General features: G+C 35.7%; 1 protein-coding gene across 3 annotated transcripts in view; it reads right to left on the reverse strand.

Annotated features, from left to right (window-relative positions):
• Positions 1–748: 748 nt before the first annotated feature.
• The window catches only part of POLA1 (DNA polymerase alpha 1, catalytic subunit), a 382,299-nt gene continuing 359,901 nt past the window's right edge, over positions 749–23,146 (reverse strand). For 2 of the 3 annotated variants that reach the window (XM_087938181.1, XM_087938180.1), the window contains exon 37: positions 749–1,862. In XM_087938181.1, coding sequence (XP_087794307.1) covers positions 1,702–1,862 — 161 coding nt within the window. In that variant the 3' untranslated portion in view covers positions 749–1,701. Of the gene's footprint in view, positions 1,863–20,987; positions 21,047–23,146 lie in introns of all 3 variants that reach the window. The other variant, XM_087938182.1, reaches the window with a different exon arrangement.

The following is a 23,146-nucleotide window of genomic DNA, read 5'->3' on the forward strand; positions in this document are numbered from 1 at the left end:
AATCTATATTGATAAAATTTACATTTGTAGAAATAAAATATTTGCTCAAATGTTCTGCAGAATTCTATATAACAATGTATGTGAAATGATAATCTTGCTGAGATTATGTCATGTGCTTCTCTACACATATACATTCATTATTTTTCATTTCCTCATATTTTACAAATAAATATTCTGAACATGGGCTATACCAAAACCTATGCAATATTTGTAAATACTGTATGTTATTCTAATTTAGGAGGGAACTGTGCTTTTATCCCTCAAAGTCTGAGCTACTGTAATTGGGCAGCTGATTATAGTAGTAATAGGTACTACTAATAAAGTACGGCCATCCATATGATAGTCTCCCTTAACCAATACTAAAATCATTTATTGGGAAAACAGAACATTGCAAAATAAACTTCCCAATCCAGAGCTGTTTACAAAGAAATATCTCTCTACGTCAATGCAAGGATGGGTTGAGCTACTAGACCCAAACTAATGCAAAATCTTTTAGAGGAGTTCTATTGATACATTGCAACTCAATTGCTCTTCAGCAATGCAAGATAAATCAAAGCAAATGTTTTATCTGATGCCTGTCATTTGTATTAATGAAAGCTGAAATAGATGGGGCATCACTACCACATTTGTTTATTCATCTGTCAGTACAATCAGGCAAGAAATGGGGGATATAAAGTACAAATGCTTGTCCACCCATATCATTATTCTGTTTCACAGATATATTTCATATGAATGCACCATTCAGATATTTATACCAATAATTTTATTATATTTTCTTCAACTATGTAAATGTTTACATCCACATTTTAAATGCTTTTACATATACCAATAAATGTTATTACCATCATAGAAGTTAAGAAATACATAAATCTATATAAGGAGTCCAGCATCTCCCTTTCCAAGCCCAAAGACCCAGCCAGTTAGGTTGGATTGACTTTCGTTGTACTTGTTAATATGTTTATTGGCAATTAAAAGATTATAATCATTATAAGATGTTTCCATGCTTTTATTTGCTTACTATAAGGCCATTCCTTTTGTCATCTTAGATTTACTCCATTTTTGTCTTAATTAGCTTCTTCTAATGGTAATAGGCTTCCCTATTTATTTTGATGACTCCCAAGAAATTAATGACTAACATTCAAACAGCTGAAAGCATTTGCAATACACAATCTCTTTGGCCTATAAAGAAGTCAGTTGATTCCTTTATATAGTTTTAATTCAGTTATGCTACATCATTGCAACACAATACTCTGGTATGTCCTCCCAGAACAAAACACGTCATAATACCATATAGTAGATACATTATGAAAAGATAATCCATCAGTGCTCCTATACTTTTGTTAACTTCTTTTCCTGAAAACACTTCTTGCTAAATGCCTTGATTAAAGTCTAGGATCAAATACATTCTAGCAACTCTCACTGGAAATTATTGGGTTAAAGGAGCTATTTTTCTATTTCTTGCTTCCATTCTAGGTCTCAATATACAGCAACCTATTATAAAATCTAAATTGTGAGCTGCGTATTATATTCATCAACTTTTAATCTGCTTTTCTTTTATATATTTTAGTACGGAATAAACTTAGATTTTAAAGTATATTAGTTTTCTTAATCTATAGCCATACTAGTATGCCTTAGTAAACAGAAAATAAGAGAAAAAAGAGGAAGATTACTGCCTATAAACAGAGGCCACAAACAACATTTTTAAGTACTGGACTCATCACCGGATTTTACTATACTGAATGTCTGAAAGAGTTTGCCAAGGTTTACTTCAGAATAGCTGCTCATAGACAACCATTTGTCTACTGTGTTCTTCAGCTTTTTGTATCCCTCCTTGTAGGCTTCCAACATCATCTTCAATTCATCTATAGGGATAGAGAAAATTAAAAGATTAGAAGGGAGGAATGAATTATTACTCAGCCATGCTTGGCAGAACTTTTATCTCTTTAAAACATGATGATCTCAAAACCCAGAATTCTTTGCAAGATGCCTGTTGATAAGCTTACTATTCCCCTGCTTACATTTTTAAAAAGTACTTGGCTGGTGTGTTTATACATGTGTCATACTTATTTACAAAGATCAAGTGCATCAAGAATTAATCAACCCACTTGTCATGCCCAACTGTATTGGCACACCAGCTTCTATCAGTAAATGCTAGGAAGCATAAGTCCATTAATGCTGAGGGTAGAGAAGAACAGGAATGAGGGAATAAGATATATAAGATATATCACAGAACCAACTAGTGATAACGAAGAGTTTTAACAAAGAAAACAAAACCAACTTTAGTGCCACAATTGTCTGACCATCTGCTTTCAATGTTATGAACCTTGTCTCCTGACTAAATTACTGAAGAGCTTTATAATTATGAGGACATTGGGAACTTTCTTTAATTGCTTATTATAAGGCATACAAAAGTCCCTACAGAAATACTCTGAAGACTATTAAAGTGAAATGAACATTCGGTTCCACACTTACATTTACCCCTCAAATTTTTAGAAAAGCCATTTATGAGGGCTGCAATCAGAAAATCAGAAATTCTCCTTATGAATTCATTTATGCACTTTTAAAGTGCTTGAGGAAATACTTGCAGGCACCCTTCCCCCTTTGCTATATGCATTAACACATTCAGTGGGAATAGCAAGCAAGTTGCATATTTTATTGAGCTACCTTTTTGGGAACATATAGACAAATAGGCTTTATAGCTAGATAGCCCATAGCTAACTTGAGAAAACAAAACTATATGCTACTGGAAGGACAAGAATGACTACAAGAGGTTGTCTTATATCAGATCAAACTATCCCTTTAGATCAGATTGTTGACTAATTGGTAGTGGTCTCAGAGGCCCTTTCAAATTGTTTGCTATCAGAAATTACCATCCTCTCTGAAAATTGTAGTGCTGAAAACTAGGCAATTTATTGATGTTATGACATAGGTAGGTAGGTAGGTAGATGATAGACAGACCAGCAGATGGATATAAAATTATTACAGGTAGTCAAGTTATGAATGTAATGCCTGCCCATTCCATTCGTAACCCAAGGATTTGTGAGAGTGAATCTTGTATCTTGAACAGGATCAGTCCCTCCTTTTGCCCAAGCATTTGCTAATTGAATGTGAGGTTTATTAAGTGCACATGAGGTATTTTAGGGTGGGAAAGGCCATAGGGAGGTCTAGTGATGGCACAGGCCACCTGTTTAAGACCACCTCCCTGACCAACTGAAATACCTCATACTCCCCACAATTGCTTTCCCTCCACCCAACCTGCTGTGCTGGGTCACTTGCTATGGGAAGATCTAGCAAGCTGTCTCCTCTCCAGTCTCTTTGCTGTGTGCGCCCCTCTGCAGCTCCATTTTGGTGTGCACAGGCCTTACCTGGCACTTTGCCGGCCAAAATGGAGCTCCGTTTAGGCCTGCGCAGACCTTGCCCAGAACTTTGCAAGCCAAAATATAGGTTGCCTGCCCCCACCCCTCCATTTAGGCCTGCACAGGCCAAAACAGAGCATGGTGGGGGGGGCATTTTGGCTGGCAAAATGGAGGACAAATATTGCAGAGCCTCTGTGGTTGTTCATAAGGGCAAACAACTACCATGGTGCTGCAAGATTCATATGTTTGGGACTTGTTTGTAAACGCTAGGGGGCGCTGATTGTGTAAGTTCAATCGTTCACTAAGGGAACGCTCCTAACCTGGGGATAACCTATATACTGGAATTTACAAGAGCAGATCACTGTGGAGCCCTTAGTGCTTTCTGAACTTGATTATTTTCTTGAGGATATTTAAATATCCAACTGGTTGACATCTTCAGTACTGTAGTGCCACTGTAACAGAGCATTTCAAAACACTGAAGTTTGAAGATACCAAAGTCTAACATAACAATTCTTCTAGTAAATGTCCACCGCAACTTGCTGTGATAGACTGGATCAAAGTCATCTAGTGAAATTATGTGACTCAGGAGAGGCTTAGAATTTTAGAACTCTTAACCTAATATCTTTACCACTACATGACACTGGCACTCTTAGTAAATTTGGAAGAAATTTGGAAGAAATATACAAACTGTTTTTTCTATTTCATAAGGTGCATTATTCTAAGGCTCTGAAAATCATTTAAAATAAGCATTTTGGAATGTGCAGGAGAATACATGAAACATGTTTTAAAATCATTGAAATATCTAAATCTTTTTCCAGGTTCACATAACTGTTTTTAAGATGATGTTTCTGGTTGTCTCTGAAACATTTTGACAACATTCTGGCTGTCTTCTTTTTGCATTTTTTTAGAGAAAAGCCATGTGCTTTTTCATCCATTTCCCAGAAAAAGATGCAACTGCTTTAACTATTTGAAAGAGTTACTTTGTATGCTTTCCTATAGCTTTTAAAGCATATCATGCACAGGTTTTGCAGAATTCTAGTTTATTGTTTTTTATTGTTTTACTTTTCTGTTTTTAGTCATTCTCATTTTATATAAGTTAGAGAAGTCCCAATGAATGCAGTGAATGTTACTAATTCAAGAAAGCAAATCTCATAATTTTCCATCATCAGTCATATGGTGAGGCATGATGAACATGTAGGAGGGCCATACTTTCACATTAAGGAAATTAATAAGTAAGAATATTTCATTAAGGTTTACTATTACATGTAATCCTCACTTAACAACTCATTCATTGACTACTCGAACTCATAATGGTGCTGAATGAGTGGTAATTATAACTGGTCTTCATAGTTACATTGGTTGCAATGTCACCATGGTCATGTGATTGTGATCCAAGTGCCTGGCTCTCAGTTGTGATATTGCAGCATTTTGTGGTTATGTGATCAACATTTGAAACCTTCTTTGCTGCCATCCTATAAGCAAAGTCAGTGGAGAAGTCAGCAGTAAATTTATTTATTTATTTAATTTATTTTGTCAAGCATGCATTTGATAATATATGTAAGTATAAACATGATTATCAATACAAGAAATTGATATGAATAAAAGGGAACATTAAGACAGGGACTGTAGGCATGTTGGTGCACATATGCATGCCCTTTACAGACCTCTTAGGAATGGGGGTCAACAGTGAGGTCAACAGTAGAAATCTGAGGTTAAAGTGTTTGGGGTTAGTGGAAGAAACCATAGATTCAGGTAGAGTATTCCAGGCACTGACCACTCTGTTACTGAAGTCGTATTTCCTGCAATCGAGTTTTATGCAGTTTACCCTGAGTTTGTATCTATTGTACGCTCGTGTATTGTTGAGGTTGAAGCTGAAGTAGTCATTGACGGGTAGGACATTGTAATGGATAATTTTATGTACTACGTTTAGGACGGACCAAAGGTGGCGTAGTTCTAAGTTATCTAGGCCTAAAATTTCAAGTCTGGAGGTAGAGGGTATTCTGTAGTGAGTAGAGGAATGGAGGATTCTTCTCATTAAGTATTTCTGGACTCTCTCAATCATATTAATGTCTGATATGCAGTGCGAATTCCAGACAGATGAGCTGTATTCAAGAATTGGTCTCGCAAATGTTTTGTGTGCTCTAGTTAGTAGTACAATATTACCAGAGAAAAAGCTTCTCAGGATTAGGTTAACAACTCTTAATGCCTTTTTGGCAATGTTGTTAGTGGGGTCTAGCACTTAGATCATCAGAGATGAGAACTCCAAGGTCCTTGACAGAGTGAGAGTCATCTACAAGGTCTTGTCTGTCCAGCTTGTATTTTATTTTCTGATTTTTCTTGCCAATATGTAAGACGGAGCATTTGTTTGTTGAGATTTGATGTTGCCACTTGTTTGACCATTCTGACACATAGTCAAGGTTTTTTTGAAATGTAGCAGCATTGTTGATGGTGTTCAATAGTTTTACATCATCCGTGAAAAGAACGTAGTTGCTTTTAATATGAGCACAAAGGTCATTTATGTAAAGTATAAAGAGAGCTGGTCCTAGAACGCTACCTTGGGGGACACCACTGTTAACAGGTATGGGTTTTGATAGGGTGCTCCCTATTTTGACAATTTGTTGCCTGTTTGACAGGAATGTAGCTATCCAATTTTGCAGGTGTCTGGAGATGCCATAAGATTTTAGTTTCAGAAGTAGTTTGTTGTGTACCACTGAATCAAAGGCTTTACTGAAGTCTATGTAAATTGCATCTATTGCTTTACCCTGATCGAGTTGTGTAGTCCATATGTTTTTGCAGTGCAGGAGTTGCAGATTACAGGATTTTTTTTTTTTCTGAAACCAAATTGTTTGTTAGAGAGTAGGTTGTTTGTCTCTAAGTGGAGGATAATGGATTGGTTAATAATTGATTCCATGACTTTACAGGTGATGCAGCATAAGGAGATTGATCTGTAATTTTCAACAAGGCTGGGCTCTCCCTTTTTGAAGATGGGGATGACAGTGGCTATTGACCATAGGTTAGGCAAGGAGCTGGTCCATATGACCATGACATTCTTACTTAATGAGCTATGGTGATTTGCTTAACAATGGCAACAAGAAATGCTGGAATTTCTGTCCAATATGACATTACAATTTATAACCACGTTGTTTAATAATGGAAATTCTGATCTCAGTTTCCATCATAAAGTAAGGGTATCCCGTATTCACTATTTTTCACTGTAATGGTTTTTACTGCAATTTTTTTCATTTGTCTAGTCACATCCATACTTTTATCTTATATAATATATACTTCTATATATTGTATGGTTTGTATATTCTCTTGCTTGGGTTTAGTTTTTTAAATAATTATTTTATTAATTATTACATTTAAAAAGGTAAAAGCTAATACAAAATACAAAAAAGAAAAAGTAGAAAGTTCAGAAAAGAAGAAAAATAGAAAAGAATAAATAGGAATATAGTAAAGAAAAAGAAAATACATATAAATAAATCACTTTCTTCTCTCAGTACCACTGGAATACAATTCATGGCCAGCTGAGACCTAGTCTGCAGTGTCCTCCTCACTTTTTAAAATATACATCTAAAGTATCTTATATTAGCATTTGTTTAACAAATATACTTGAATTAAATTTGTCAATTAGCACTCCTTTAGCTTTTTCACCTCATTCTTGTTTTATTAAACCATGGATCAATGAACACTGCCTTGCTGTCATGCAGTGCCTACCTTTCTCCTTAGCATTTCATTATTATGATACATGTATTAACACATATGATTAAAAAGGGCTAGTTATGCTAAAAGGTTGAACACCCATGAAGTAGTTCAAATAAAAAAACAAAAACAAAAGTAACCATGAAAATTTTTTAATCAAGTTTAATTTGTCTTCCCCAACATGGCTATTGTTAAGAATATAGAAAACTGAAATTTATGCACCTAGAAAGTACAGAAGTTGGGGACAGTTGTTAAACAATGGTTTGATTGAAGACAGTCAAGGTTTGTGAGGTTTTTTGCATACACAAAGTTGTCATTTTTTTCATCCAACTAAAAATATTGATCTTAATGGAGTAACTTAGCAAGTAGGGCCAGCCCAAGAGATTTGACTCACACACACACACCATATATATATATATATATGGTATTCAGCTTTGTTCGGGTATTTTCCCACGTCATTATAGTTGTGCTTTTAAAGTTGTAGCAACGTTTCAGCAGAATCTCATCTGCCATCATCAGGCTTCTGTATAGTGTTCGTCAGAAGCCTGATGATGGCAGATGAGATTCTGCCGAAACGTTGCTACAACTTTAAAAGCACAATTATAATGACGTGGGAAAATACCCGAACAAAGCTGAATACCATACATATAAATACCCACGAAAACAAATATGTATGTATGTATGTGTGTATGTATGTATGTATGTATGTATGTATATATGTATATATGTATATGTATACGTATATGTATATAATGTTGGTAATATGGAAAAGTGCTTTGCAAAATTAATGAGGAACATTTTATTTTAAAATACAAAACAATAAAAAGAAAGTACACCACTAAATTTAGACTACAGCCTTATTTGTTCTGCAGCAGTATATGCATTTGAATGACAGAAGTGCTTTTGATGACTGGGGAGAATAGATTTAAAGAACTATAGTAATATAGAGCAGGGAAGATGAGAGAGGACACAGGCTCCTGATGTGTTTACCTCCTCTGCTGATGGGATATTGACTTTTCCCACCAGGTTGGTTAGAAAGGGGACTATTTGCGCTGCCACACAGCAGAGTAAGAATGGCAACCAACATCGTTCTATGCTCTCCTTAGTAAAAGACAATTGTGACCATTGTATAGCACACAGTCAGTCAATACTTTCAAGCTACCACACCATCCAACTTGGAGATGCATATAAGGACTCTTTTTTTCTAAATAAATTTGAGATCAATAAAATAGTTCATCTTATTTTGAGAACAGTGTTGTTACATGATAGAAATTGCTTGTGGAACATTCAGATATATGGACAGAACACAATTTTATACCAACTGCTACCATACCATTTACATTTTTGTCAGAAAAAAAACCAAATAGTCTTTTACAACATCAGAACAAGATATATACTATGCAATGTTTTCACACAAAGAGCTTCCTAAAGGTTTCCTAACCTTTAAACACAAAATATACACATAGCATTTAAGTTTTAAACTGAATGATGTAAACTATAAAAGAAAAACAATTTAAATTAAACATTTATCAATTGGTATTTTAATAATTGAAGATAATGTGGAATATATAAAATGTATTAGCATTCTTCTAAATATTTTCATTATTTAATTTTGCTCCTCATTAAAATAATGCACAATATAGAAGCCTTTTTTTTGGCTTGCTTTCACTTGTATGGGAGATTTTTATGTTTTATATCCAGTTAGTGGACACTTAGTCTTTCCATATTAAATGTTCCATGTTAAATTATTGTTGAGCAAAACTGCTAATTTATTGTCTCAATGTTACTTGATTTTTGTTAATTCTAAAACTCTGGAAAATTTTATCAATTGATGATTTTTCATTTAGAAAGTTGCAGGTTGGTACATACACTTCTTATTCAATTATTCTTGTTTGTTCAGGAGTCAGTGCATCATTCTTATTTAGTTAGCTTTTTATTTGAAGAATGTGCTAAATTATAAACCATTAGAAGCTGATTTTTTAAACTTTAAAATACATTATTGTATTTAATTATATCAAACACAGGAGGCTTTGTTCTAAATACCTGTGTTTCATCTATTTCTATGTAAAGGTAGCAAACAACAGTCAGTCATAATTTATTCTGTCAGATGTTATAGTCAGTCATAATTGTCTCTATGTAGAAGTGTGTCAATTTACAGTAAGTTAAATAAATATTCCGTCAATTATAAAATCAGTTAAGGCAAGTATTTTTTAGTTACAGATTCCCTACTTTGCAACATACAGCATCCTTATCCATGATGATAGTTCTATCTTTTCTACTATGTCAATATAAAAGGGGAAACATTAGCAACATTACAACCCACCCCCACAAAATATCTATTTAATATCAGTGATAATAAAAAAGTAGGAAGAGTAATGGTAATTTGTGATGTTAATACAAATGTGTTCTAAAACATAGTAATCCTATTATCATAAATACAGGCCAGCAAACTCTTGTATTGTGCATAACTCTACAGACATATCTGAACTATATACTACACTAATTTCAATTCAGTTAATTTACACATTACATGCACAACATGTATGCAAGGAAAGCTAGTCAATATTTGGACACTAAAGCTCTTTTATTATTTCCACAAAAATCCCTCAATAATTTTTCACCACATTCCAACTTTTGTTTTATATATTCTTCTGGTAGTGAACCTAATTTCTTCTGTTTAGTAAGAATCCGGCATATTATAACTATTCGAATACCTAATCATTCTTCTATTCTGTTAGATTTTTTGACAGCAGAGTATATTTAATATATGAAAATTATCTCTCTCTTACTAACAAAGAAAACCCTTCAAACAAAGACCATTGATACTATCACCGTTAGCTGCTGAAGTCCACCACCATTTTTCTACAAACAGGGTCTCTTTTTCTTAAAAATAATTACTCTCACTTTCCTTGTTCTGTTACAAAAATATACCTTCTAGGCTGAATAAAAAATAGGGTCTGAGTGCTTTATTACAGTGATCCCAAAAATATTTAGAAGTGTGATTATAAGTCCATTCATTCTTGGTTTAATTCAGATTCAAATCAACATGGAGAGCTATTTTCCTTTGCTGCATCCAGTGTTATGGAACAGAGTTATTGCCGATGTGGGTGAGGAGGCCTGGCCGAGAAACCTGCCTACTTATAAAGAGCACTGTGTTGGGGTGGGAAAATATTGTAGGGAGGTATCAGAGGGTGCAAATTGTGCTTTTATCATATTTTACAAGAGCAAAGTTATTCAGAAAATGATAAATTTATTTCAATAGGATGAATGATTGTATCAGGGGTTGGGGAAAAAGCTGTTTTGTATTTCTAACTCCAAAAGAAATTGCACATGCCCTCTTGCTGTGGATATAAAATACTGTCAGCATATTGGTCAGAATTTATTTTATTTATTTTGGGGAGTGTGTATGTACATGGAGGGGGGAACATTCTGCAGGATCATTAAGCACTGTTGTATAAATAAAGTTAGAAGATCAAACGAAAAAGGGGCCTCGGGTTAAATGCTGGAAGACAAGCTTAAATAAAGTTCTGCAGAAAAAAAGCAAGACATGCTGTAATTCCAAGAACCTATTACTTCAGACAATTTACTTCAAAAAATAAAATCAGAATGGTAAATGATTACCCCAAAGCAATCATGTCATCATCACTGAAAGATGGAATAAAATAATTTTTTGTGAAGTGGCTGAATGAGAGCAACTTAAAAGCCACGGAGCCTGTCAGAAGCACATTATTTCTTTTTACACCCCGTTTCCCAATTCATCTCAGTGCTGCTGACTAACCTTGGCTCCCAGCAGGTGGAGCATTTAAAATAAATAGCATTTCCTACAAAATGCGCTCCAACTGCCCCATGACAGACGCTTCCAATTCCTGGCCAGCCAGTATATCAGCTTCAGCGGTATCTAACAAGGTGTAAATACAATAACAAGCATGTAATTAAGTGAACATGATGAAGTTAATGGAGATAATTCATTCCATTTTGGGCTTATGAATATTCTATTAGATGTTATCAGGCAGCTGGAATAGCTGTTAATTTAATCATCATTCAGACCAGCAAAATGTTCTTTGTGCGAGTATAATTGCAGAGAATGAATAATTGATTTGACAATTGTACCAGTGGATTTCAAACAGTTCTGTGCGCTCTCAGAGCAGGAAGGGAGGAGAACTGGAATACTCAAAGCAGTGAAGAAGTGGCAGAGAAGCCAGCCTGTAAATTGAACATTATCAGGACATTATCAGGACACAGATAAAGGACAATTTTTATTTTATCAATGCAACACAATTACATTACAGAGTACTAGTAATCACTCAGCCCACACTTTAAAAAGGGAAATAAATTACTCTTCGTGTAAAAGGACAAAAAAGAAATATCAAAACCATTTAGAAACTGTTGATATTGAATGTTTAATTTTTTGCATTATATTTCATTATAGAAAATATCAAACTGTGCTTGAAATTGCTGCACATTTAACTCTGTTACCTGCAATCAAATACACACATTGTATTTTATACGTATCGCTGAATTACAGAATGTTCTATGAATTACAATTATTTATTTCAATTTTTAAAGAACTTAAAAGAACTTTTAATATATAAAGTACTATATATCTAAAGTATCTATATTTCATATGGACAAAATACGTGTGACTCTGTATTTGTCCATGCACTCATACAAACCTACACACACATATAAACATTAACATTCCTGTGGGTTTTATTTCCTTGAGTAGCAAAGCAGGAAATATTTACAATATCATCAGGAGAGGCAATTGTTATCACAAAATTTGCTTTCACAGTGAAGGCCCAGATCTACCAGGAGTACTGACAAAGGCAACACTAATATATACTCACTCACTCTTTAAATGCACCTAATATGGATATGCCTTCAAATATGTTACAACAGATAGGAAAAATGCAACATTTCTGTATAACGTTTGCTAAATCTATTGAATAACAGACATGCAAACCAATGGATATGTGTGTGCCCAGGGAAATTCAGCGCACAATGCACATAGCGAAACCAACCACCAGTAAAGTCTTAAACTCTTATTGTCTGAAAGCTTTAATAGATCCAAAGGAAATTCTGAAATTTCGATTAGTATACCTCTAGGGAAAAGAGGTGTGCTGAGTCCCAGAGATACATGCTTTCAATTGCATAGGTAGCCTAGAACAAAGCACACTTCTCACAGTATGGGATTGCTTTGTCTCCTCACTCACTTAATGTTCTTCCCACTGATCCTTCAGCAACTTGCAAAGTCATTATCTGTTAACCTGGTTAGATATGTGCAAAGGTTAAGATTTAGTATATAATTCACTAAAATAAAATTAATATTTAGATGTTGCAATATTTACATTTTTCATTATATAAAACAAGAGATTTGTGACATTTAGAAATAATTAAAAATGATGTACTGATAATCTGAATTTTCTTTTAAAAATGCTGAAAATCTTAACAGAAAATTCATACTATTAAACAATGCCTGAATTTTTCTGTATTACCATTTTTGAAAACATACATACAGAAATTACAGGTGTTCTAGTCTAACCTTGCATAGCTCAATACTCTCCAGGTATGTTAGATCTATCACCCTTAATTTCCAGCAGTTATAGTACACTGGCTACTTTTTTAATTCTTTGTTTCTAATTATTACCACATTTCTAACATCTGTATTGTAAGTACTGATCCAAGTGAAAAGCAGAAAAAAAAGGGAAAAAACCCTAATCTTTCATTTCCCCCAAAAAAGCTTTTTGAATGACCCTCATACATATCTATTCTTTAAAATATTTCCTTAAAATCTCATTGAAGTCTCTTTCCCTCTCATGCTTAGTTCCTTTCATTAGTTGGATATATCCATATTATTTTCTTGGCAATAATATTAAAATGCTAGTGCCTTCTTCCAGATTTTTTAAAAAAATCAACTTTGCTATCTACAAACTGGGACTACTTGGTGTTGAAGAAGAACTAATCCTGTCCAATTAACCTTGTCTAGGAGCGGCCATCTCTGTTATCTTTTTCACTTAAAATTTTTAGCTGAAGATGGATTGCCAGTTACATTATAAAAGTTAGCGTATGCAAGTTGTACAGATAACATCAGAAACTTTATTTATATCCCTGGCATAACTGAAACACAAGAATAAAGATATTATTAACCCAGATATAGATGCTATTACAGATTCAACCATAATAACAGGTGTATGTTAGAATTTGTAAGGATCACCTAATATGTTTTATTAAGTATATTCATAACTTAATGAATAGTAAGTATGAAGAATATGATAGATAAGCAGATATAAAGTTAATAGTCTAATCATGTCAGTAAATAATCTAAAATTGGCCAGTCTAAAATTTCAGCAAAAGGAATCCTTGTTGTCTGAAAATCCTGAAGTTGTATTCCTAACACATCTGAAGGATAGCAGGCTAAGGTAAGAATCAAATTTTATTATAACCTTGTATTGCCTTTAAGTTGGGTGTCATTCTTTCTGTTTCAGAAAGCTTTACATCCCCCCCATTGGGCCCCCAGGCCAATTGCCAGATCCAAGTCTTCAGGCCCTGTTGGAAGATCAAAAGGATAAGTGCAGATTTCACCTTGGAATGCACAATGTTCCAGAGGATGAGAGCCATCACAGAAAAGTCTCTTCTTCTGGACCCCACCAGCTGGACTTCCTAGACTGATGGGGTCTGCAGCAAACCCCTTCTGTCAGTATGGATGGAGTAGGTCAATCTCACTCGGGTTCCTCAAATACCCTGGACCCAAAACATAAAGGGCTTCTAGGGGAATAACCAAAACTTGAATTTGATCCAGAAGCAAACAGGCAAAAACTGGACCTTGCAGAACAGCGGTGCAACATCGGACATCCTAGGGACCATAAGAACCTTCCAGCAAGCTGCTTTCTGCACTACCTGTAGCTTCCAAACACTCTTCGAGGGCAGCCCATGTAGAGCAAACAGGAGTTGTGAGTCTAGGAGAACCCCTCAAGTTGTGCACTGGGTCTGTCTGAGGCAGTGTCCATCTAGAACTAAAGATGTTAAACCCAAAAGTGCTTTTTCAAGAGGCAACTGGACTTTCTTGATTTTCTTTGAAGACGTTTCACTTCTCATCCAAGAAGTTTCTTCAACTATGAACAACAATGACTTTGATGACTGAGAATCTCATAGAAATAAAGATGTTAAAGTTCTGGATCCTGAAGCTCCACACACTCAAAAGCCATCAGCCTTTCCAGGCTAAGCCAAAGCTTGTTGTCCCCCATCCAGACTTCACAGTTTCTAGGCACCGCAAGAGAGCAGCAGCATTTGGGTCACCAGGGATAGAGATATGCAATATCTCACAGAAATGAATCCACCCCCTCACATTTTGTAAGTATATCTTTTCATGTGACAACACTGAAGAAATGACACTTGGCTACAATGTAAAGTAACGAGTATACAGCTTGTATAACAGCATAAATGTGCTATCCCCTCAAAATAACACAACACACAGCCATTGTCTAAACCCCTGGCAACAAAAGTGAGTACAACCCTAAGTGATAATGTTCAAATTGGGCTCAAGTAGCAGTTTCCCCTCCCTGGTGGCATGTGACTCATTAGTGTTACAAGGTCTCAGGTGTGAAGGAGGAGCAGGTGTGTTAAATTTGGTGTTATCGCTCTCACTCTCTCATACTGGTCACTGGAAGTTCAACATGGCACCTCATAGCAATGAATTCTCTGAGGATCTGAAAAAATGAATTGTTGCTCTACATAAAGATGACCTATGCTAGAAGAAGATTGCCAAGACCCTGAAACTTAGGTGCAGCACAGTGGCCAAGACCATACAGCAGTTTAACAGGACAGGTTCCACTCAGAACAAGACTTGCCATGGTTGACCAAAGAAGTTGAGTGCCCATGCTCAGTGTCATATCCAGAGGTTGGCTTTGGGAAATAGATGTATGAGTGCTGCCAGCATTGCTGCAGAGGTTGAAGGAGTGGGGATGGAGTCAGCCTGTCAGTGCTCAGACCAAATTGGTCTGCAGGGCTGTCATCCTAGAAGGAAGCTCTTCTAAAGATGATGCACAAGAAAGCCCGCAAATGGTTTGATTAAGCAGACTTAAGGACATGGACTTCTGGAACCATGTCCTGTGGTCTGATGCGGCCAAGATAAACTTATTTGGTTCAGATGGTGTGTTGGCAACCAGGTGAGGAGTACAAAGACAAGTGTGTCTTGCCTACAGTCAAGCATGGTGGTGGGAATGTCATGGTCTGGGGCTGCATGAGTGCTATAGTTCATTGAGGGAACTGTAGTGTACAGCTACAGTTCATTGAGGGAGCCATGCATGCCAACATGTACTGTGACATACTGAAGCAGAGCATGATCCGGTCCCTTCGGAACCATGAAGCAATCAAGATGTGTAAGAGCTACAGTTCATTGAGGGAACCATGTACAGTTCATTGAGGGAACCTTTGGAGACTGGACCGCAGGGCAGTATTCCAGCATGATAACGACCCCAAACACACCTCCAAAACGACCACTGTCTTTCTAAAGAAGCTGAGGGAAAAGGTGATGGACTGGTCAAGCACGTCTCCAGACCTAAACTCTATTAAGCATCTGTGGGGCATCTGAAATGGAAGGTGGAGGTGCCAAGGTCTCTAACATCCACCAACTCCATGATGTCATCATGGAGGAGTGGAAGAAGACTCCAGGGGGAACCTGTGAAGCTCTGGTGAACTCTATGCCTAAGAGGGTTAAGGCAGTGCTGGAAAATAATGATGGCCACAGAAAATATTGACATTTTGGACCCCATTTGGACATTATCACTTAGGAGTGTACTCACTTTTGTTGCCAGGGGTTTAGACATTAATGGCTGTGTGTTGAGTTATTTTGAGAGGACAGCACATTTACATTATTATACAAGCTGTATACTTATTACTTTACATCCAAGTGTCATTTCTTCAGTGTTGTCACATGAAAAGATATACTTAAATATTTACAAAATGTGAGGGGGTGTACTCACTTCTGTGAGATACTATAAAGCTGAGTATCAGCAGCGTACTGATGGTACCCCAAAAAGAAGTGGAGAGAGTACCGAGCCCTGCAGCATATCACAAAGGAACTCTGTGAGAACAGAATTTGCAGCTCAAGCAAAAATAGCTAGGAGGCAATCCCCTGTGACAGAAGTGGAGGGAATGTGCCCCCATAACCTCAACAGAAACTTGTAGTTGACAATGTCTCATCATATCACCACTAAGATAATGAATGAGTCATTGTTGATCATTGGCCATGGATGAAATCAGTCAACTTCGTCTGTGAATTTGGGATGAAATGGAGGCTGTGTAAGACATCTGGCAGTAGATTGATGAGAAGAGCCAGAAGGTATTTGAAAAGTACGTATAGTAAGTATGGAAACTCAATTTCAAAATTACTAGATTCTGTTGTTTAAAAAAGCAAAATGTTATTGCTAGTATACAAAAGATATACAGAACGCTTTCACTGAACATTTTCTTCTACTAATACATCTAATAATCTTGAAAATTCTAAAATAACTAATTACTTAGTAAATTATAACTTAATTAGTGAATGAGTTTGTTTTTGGCCTCACAAACCCACAGTTGTTTTTTCTACACTTTGTGTTGCCACTAAACAAACCTGAGTTTTCCCTCAGCCTAAGCCTTAAATAATCCTGTCATTACCTCAGTATCCTCTGTGCTCCTTACCTGACAAAGTAAAACCCCCTGCCCTCTGCTTAATTTGCTGTATCATTATTATTGGGAATCATAACACATGGTAGTACATGAACTAATTATTTTATTTCTGTAAATTCCTGTATGAAAGATTTTTATTAAAAAAAACATCTTCCTATTTACTAGCTATGTGAGAATAATTTGCATGAAATAATAACTGCACAGGAATTTGAATAATAAGACAGTAATTCTTCATCCTGATAGTGTGTGGTAACTGTTAGCATGTTGGTTCTTCAGGATGAAAGACTTTTAAGTTCCAGTGATATATCCTAATTTGTTACCAAAGGAACAGTCTGGTCAAATAAGTCACAAAATAACAGAGTTGGAAGGACCCTTGGAGGTCTAGTCTAACCTAGTTCAGGCAGGAAGCCCTATACCAGGGGTAGGGAAACTTGGCTCGTTTATCACTTATGGACTTCAACTCCCAGAATTCCTGAGTGAGCCATAAAAGGTTCCCCATCCCTGGCCTACTGGTTTTTCAGTTGTGGGGGAAATAAATTTTTCACTTGAATGGGACTGTTTAATGTTAAGAGCCAAGTTTCCCTTCCCCTTGCCCTATACCATTTCAGGCATATGTTGTTCAATTTATTGTTAAAAACTTCTAGTGTTAGAGCATTCACAACTTCTGGAGGCAAGTTGTTCAATTGATTAATTGTTCTAACAGGAAATAGTAACTGTTTACTACTCTTAATACTATCATTATTTATATTAGGAGACAAAAATATTTTTAAGCCATTTGAAGCAATCAAGATGCGTAAGAAAGGGATATAGCATAATCTTGAATACCTTCATAATGGAAGACAAGTGAGGGAAAGCAAAAAAACTCACAAGTTGCTCCCATGATATGGAAATGTTCCCCTTCTGCAGTGGAATCATGGTATGGAACAAAGGATGTCTATGAAGAGTAATGTCTCTGGATGGCTTTATTAAAATATAATCCATATATTGCTTTAGTGGTTGTGGTGGAGATGATCTGAAGGTTGTAAACTTAAGGTAAACAAATTTCCTGCCATGTCTTCCTTATTATCCCCAAAACATGGGGGAAAGAATGCTACTTTTTCGCTGATGGTTAGCAAACCCAAATAATAAAGAGCAGCTTGCTGTACTTTCCTGCAATCCAGAGTGAACTGAGTGGATTTTAGTCTTGTTGTGAGCTGCCTCAACCATTTGGAAAAAGTTACTGGAACAGGAAACATGTCTCACAGATTCTATATATTTAAAAGTGAAATACCACTCATACATCATCACAAAATCTCCAGAGCTGTAAAGCCTACAAACTTGAACTTTGGCACCTATGTTCCTCTTGGCTTCTAGGTGCTCACTAAGAAAGGATTTTTTGAAATGGCCATCAGAGCATTAGTATTTCGTATATTATTATTAACACGCTCTGATGCTAAGGAGTTCTACTCCCCCTCCTCACCTGAAAACAAATCTGTTCAAATGCAAAACCACAAAAAGAGAGGAGTTTTTGTTTCACAGCACCAAACAGCTTTAATGCTGTATATAGTTGAGCTAAGTCACGCCCAGGCTCCTTGCTGTCTCCTTCTTGGTCTCACAGCAAATACTGTTTCACTTTCCAAACAGCCCTCAAATCTCTCACACACCGACAGGACGCTAGCCAGATGAAGACCGATGGATGCTGATAGGCAGAGGCAGAATTCCCCCCTCCCTTATTTTCCTCCCCCAAAACTAAGCCCGATTACATCGTTTTGTAGCAAAGCCCAAGTATAGAGCTAGTACCTAATATTCAAAAATTTTATTAAGTTGAAATTCTGAGGAAAATAAGAAAAGTGGCTGGGTGAGGAGTATAGGCCAGTATATCTCCTTATGACATGACTTAAATTCTGGTCCCGATTGTAGTTGTAAGTTGAGACTACAACCAGTGAACCACTAAAGACAATTTTCTCATACTCGGTTAGAATGGTGATATATATGATAATTCTATCTATATGGTGTTCCTTTTTATTAACTGAGAAATCAGAACATAGTTTCTAACTAATAATAATGATGCAATGCAGTTCTATAGATTTGGTTTTACAACAAGAAACTAGGAGAAAAAAGCAATAACTTTTCACAATAGAAAAATAGGAATAGAGTCTCTTGCCCAAGGTCTGTTTTGGGACTGGCACAATTCATTAATGATTTGAAGTAACATGAAATGGTAAAATACCCATTTTTGTGGATGATAGCAAACTGAATGAAGGCAAATATATGTGTCCCAGAATAATGTGGCAAAATCCAAACTGAGTCAGTCACTGGGACCAGAGGTTTTGTCTTCTGACCTTTCCGACTCATTGGGCTCAAGCACGAGTTTGAAAGCTCAGAAGACAAAACCTCTGGTCCCGGTGACTGACCCAGACTGAATCCTGCAATGCAGCAAATTATTTAAAATGGTAAAATCATAAGCTACAGAAGAACTTCTCTAGGAATTACAAAGAAGTAATAAAATGGCAAATAGGCAGTATTGAGGGCAAAAGCACATCTTATCTTCAGTTGGGAAAGTATTTGCATTGGGGTTGGGAGAGCCAAATTGGTGTAGTGGTTAAAACATCAAGCTAGAAGGTGGGAGACAGTGAATTCTTAGGCAGAAAGCCTTTGCTGGGTGACTTTTAGTCTATCACTTTCTCAGCCCTAAGAAAGAGGCAACAGCAAACCATTACTGAAAGTCTTGCCAAGAAAACTAGGGACAAGTCCAGAAATGACTCAAAGACACAAAAGGAGAAAAAAATAGTGGTAAAAGGTGAAAGTTTAGTTTACTCTTTCTTGCCATTTAAGCTGCTGAGTCTTTAAAGACAAATTCATTAATTAGCTGCAACTTTATCTCAGACTTCTTTTTAAAAATTCTTAAAGAATACCACTAATGCTAATGATGTTGACATTGACTTTGTTAATTATTTTTAAAAATGTTTTATTTGTCATTCTTTATTCGCCTTTGCCCAAAGTATTATCTAAAAGAAATTTTCATATAACCCTCACACAGTGAAGACATAGAAAAAATATTCTCTACAATTTCCTTGTCATATTTTATGTTTTTTTTAAAATCTCTATGATCTAATATTATTAAAACTTCTTGGACTAGCTTCATGATTTAATAATTAGTACAGTTTATAGTTGTAGCAATATGTTACATTTCTTCTTTTGTACATATTGCTGAATCACATTTATTTTGTCAGCATTTTAGAATCTTTTAAATTTAGTCAGGTAAAATGTCAACGTTTTAACACTAGCAATTTTGAATGCTTTTTGTGACTTCATTATTTAGTACTTGTACTTTTTAGAGGATGCATATTTTATTGCTTAGCCTCATTGTTATTACTGATTTATTTATTTTAGCTGCAGTCAGTTTCATTTTTCTTTTGGGAACACTCTTTAATCATACTCAGAAATGGGGGCGGGGAATGATTTCAAAATTTTTAGCAACCAGTTCTCTGCCCGGTTGCTGGGTGAGCGTGGCCATGGTGGGTGTGGCCTAGTCACCCTCCTGCATGGCAAGGGGGATTTTCACCCTCCACAGGCTCCGGAGGCCTTCCTTGAACCTCTGGGAGGGCACAATGTAAAGTAATTATTTTCACTTTGTTCCACACAGCTTTCACTATTCTTTTCCATACCCAAATCTTTTGGGAAACTAATTCACCTTTTAATACATTTTCATACAGTAGGTATGCTTTTCCAATAATCTTTCTACTTTCATTCTACATTCATTCATGTCTTTCTTTTCTTTCCATGACTATTCCTCCACCAAGATCCACTCAAAACTACTCAAAATGATCTTTGCATTCAGAGCTTATTATTCTTGTATGTTTCATCAAATAACAATCAAATCAATCATCCTTTTAGATCTATATACATTTCATCAGATAAATCACTTGGCACAGCTGATAGTCAGAACAGTTGATCATCAGGAAAAAAAAGGAAAAATAGCAATTTACCAAAAATTAGGCGAAGGCACAATGCAGGCAAGTTAGATGGCATGCATGCCAGGTAAGGAGTGACTGGGCAGGGCAGGGCGGGGCCAACCAGTGGTGCGATTTGCCAGTTCTCTGAACTGCACAGAATCGTAACAACCAGTTCTATAGAACCGGTCTGTACCAGTAGAATCCCCCCCGCCCCCTGCATCTACCAGTGCCTAATATGCAACTATCACTAAACTACGGATTCCTATAAACACCAACAATTCTGTAAAAGACACTTTCTGGTATACATCTAAGCCTTTTCACTTACAATTAATCTTATACCTTCAGTGCTATGTGTTCAGCAAGCCCACAGGCCATCTTCTTTTGCTTACAAACACACACACACACACACACACACACACACACACAGAGAGAGAGAGAGAGAGAGAGAGAGAGAAAATGTAATTAATTTGTTGATTTATGCTCTTTACTATTTGCTTTTATATTTTAAGTCAGAATCTTCCTTATACTGTAGCCATATCACAGGAACCCATGCCACCCTTCATGGTTTTTGTTGATTTAGGTTTTACATGTTCTTTAATAAGATGAAAAATGCGTAGATATGATTAACCACCTTACCTATACCTATACCTATACCCATATCACATGTAGAATTCTCTATAATCAGTAAGGATAATAGCTATCAGCACATTTTGGTTCTGAGGTAGTCCAGTCTTAGACCATGCAAGCTTTCACTGTTTTAGGCAAACTAAGATTTCCAATCTAGAGACTATCTTGCAAAGGAAAATACATTTACTCACATTCACCAACACAGACTTAGACACTATGTACTAACACAATTGAAAGAACTCAAATTTATACAATCTTATTTTGTGGTATATGATATAAGTTTAACTTATATTAATTTTCTCTTATTAAACCAGCATCCCAACAAATTGTTGATTTTTAATCGCTGAACTCATACAATACAATGAAACAATCAAATTGATGAAACGATTTAAACTTAATTTATCTTTTTAAAATTGGATATTAACAGCATAATGAAACTATGTAACAAAACACATGTCTTATGGTAAAATAATCTGTCGCAGATTATATTTCCACCTGGTATATTTGCCAAATATTATTTTTATTAACTTAAAAAATCATCCAGTATAGATCTCCTTGTAACAAAATAATTATTGCATGCTTTATTTTCTGGGATTATATTTTAATATTCTAAAGCAGTTTCATCCATTATGTTACATATAATCCTGTATATAGAGGCATCTCATAATGATTTTTTTAGTTTAGTATATTTTGGGAAAATTAGAGCCACATTAGGATTTTTACACTGTAGAAGGAAGGATTCAAAATGATACTAGTACAACTTCATGATGTAGCAGGAGTGTCAAACTGGCGGCCCACAGGCTGAATGTGTCATGTGCAGGCCATGCCCACCCCAGCTCCACAAAGGGAAAGAAGATCTCAATGTCATGTGATGACAACGTGATTCCGTGAGTTTGACACCCGTGATTTACAGTATATCTAACCTACCTAGAACTTTTAAATACACAATGGCTCAGTTTATCCAGAGAAGCACCTAAAGAATTATATTGTGTTTGGACCACTTTTTTAAAAAACTCAAGATTGTTATATAAATTTTGAACTGTGCAACCTCAAGAGCCAGTCTAAAGCTCGTATTCCTTATAATTTAGTAGAAGATATGGACTTTTAAAAATATTTTTGTCATTAAATATAGTGAGAAACCTCAACAAAAGCCCACAGTAATAAAATAAACTTGCAAGATTACTGTAACTTCTGAGAACAAATTGATCCCAATTATTGTGCCATTGTACACATCTTATTTAGATTCTTAACTTTATGAAATCATTATTTTTACATGCATTTGTGTGGCTTTCATTATTGTCTTCCTTCTTTTTTAGTTATTGTGGTAGATGGATCAACTTAAGAAATACCAGAAAGTCACAATTCATAGAAAAATATCTTGGCAATCTTTTACTGAATTAATTCAGCCAGCACCAGACTGTAGTCAGAGAACACATGATGCAGCAATTTCATTAAAATGAAGCAGGCTTATATTTTGTATTGGTGCCTGGATATACACTCATTTGAGTCTTGTAACATAAGACAGAAAAATCATGTACTAAACAAGCAACCGAACAAATAGGTCAAACCAAAGCAATTATTTCCTAACAAGGGCATGACAGTATTTAATTTAACATTTACAAGCACTTTATCTATAATATCTTCCACTAAATTAGGAATGGGCAATCTGTGGCCTAAATTTTGGGAAGAACATGAAATTTCTGAAGTTCATGTCATCAATATTTGATGATCATGTGAACAATGAATGACAGGGTTGCATTTTCCTGGTTTCTGGTATGAAACAAAGGCAAACTGGCTCAATTAGGAAAGTTAAAGAAAAAGTTCAAAATGAAGAAAAATCTTATTCATGCTCCTTGT

The sequence above is a fragment of the Pseudonaja textilis genome, chromosome 8, assembly GCF_049901715.1.
Source record: "Pseudonaja textilis isolate UNSWEBS1 chromosome 8, rPseTex1.2, whole genome shotgun sequence".
In the NCBI taxonomy this organism is placed as follows: Eukaryota; Metazoa; Chordata; class Lepidosauria; order Squamata; family Elapidae; genus Pseudonaja; species Pseudonaja textilis.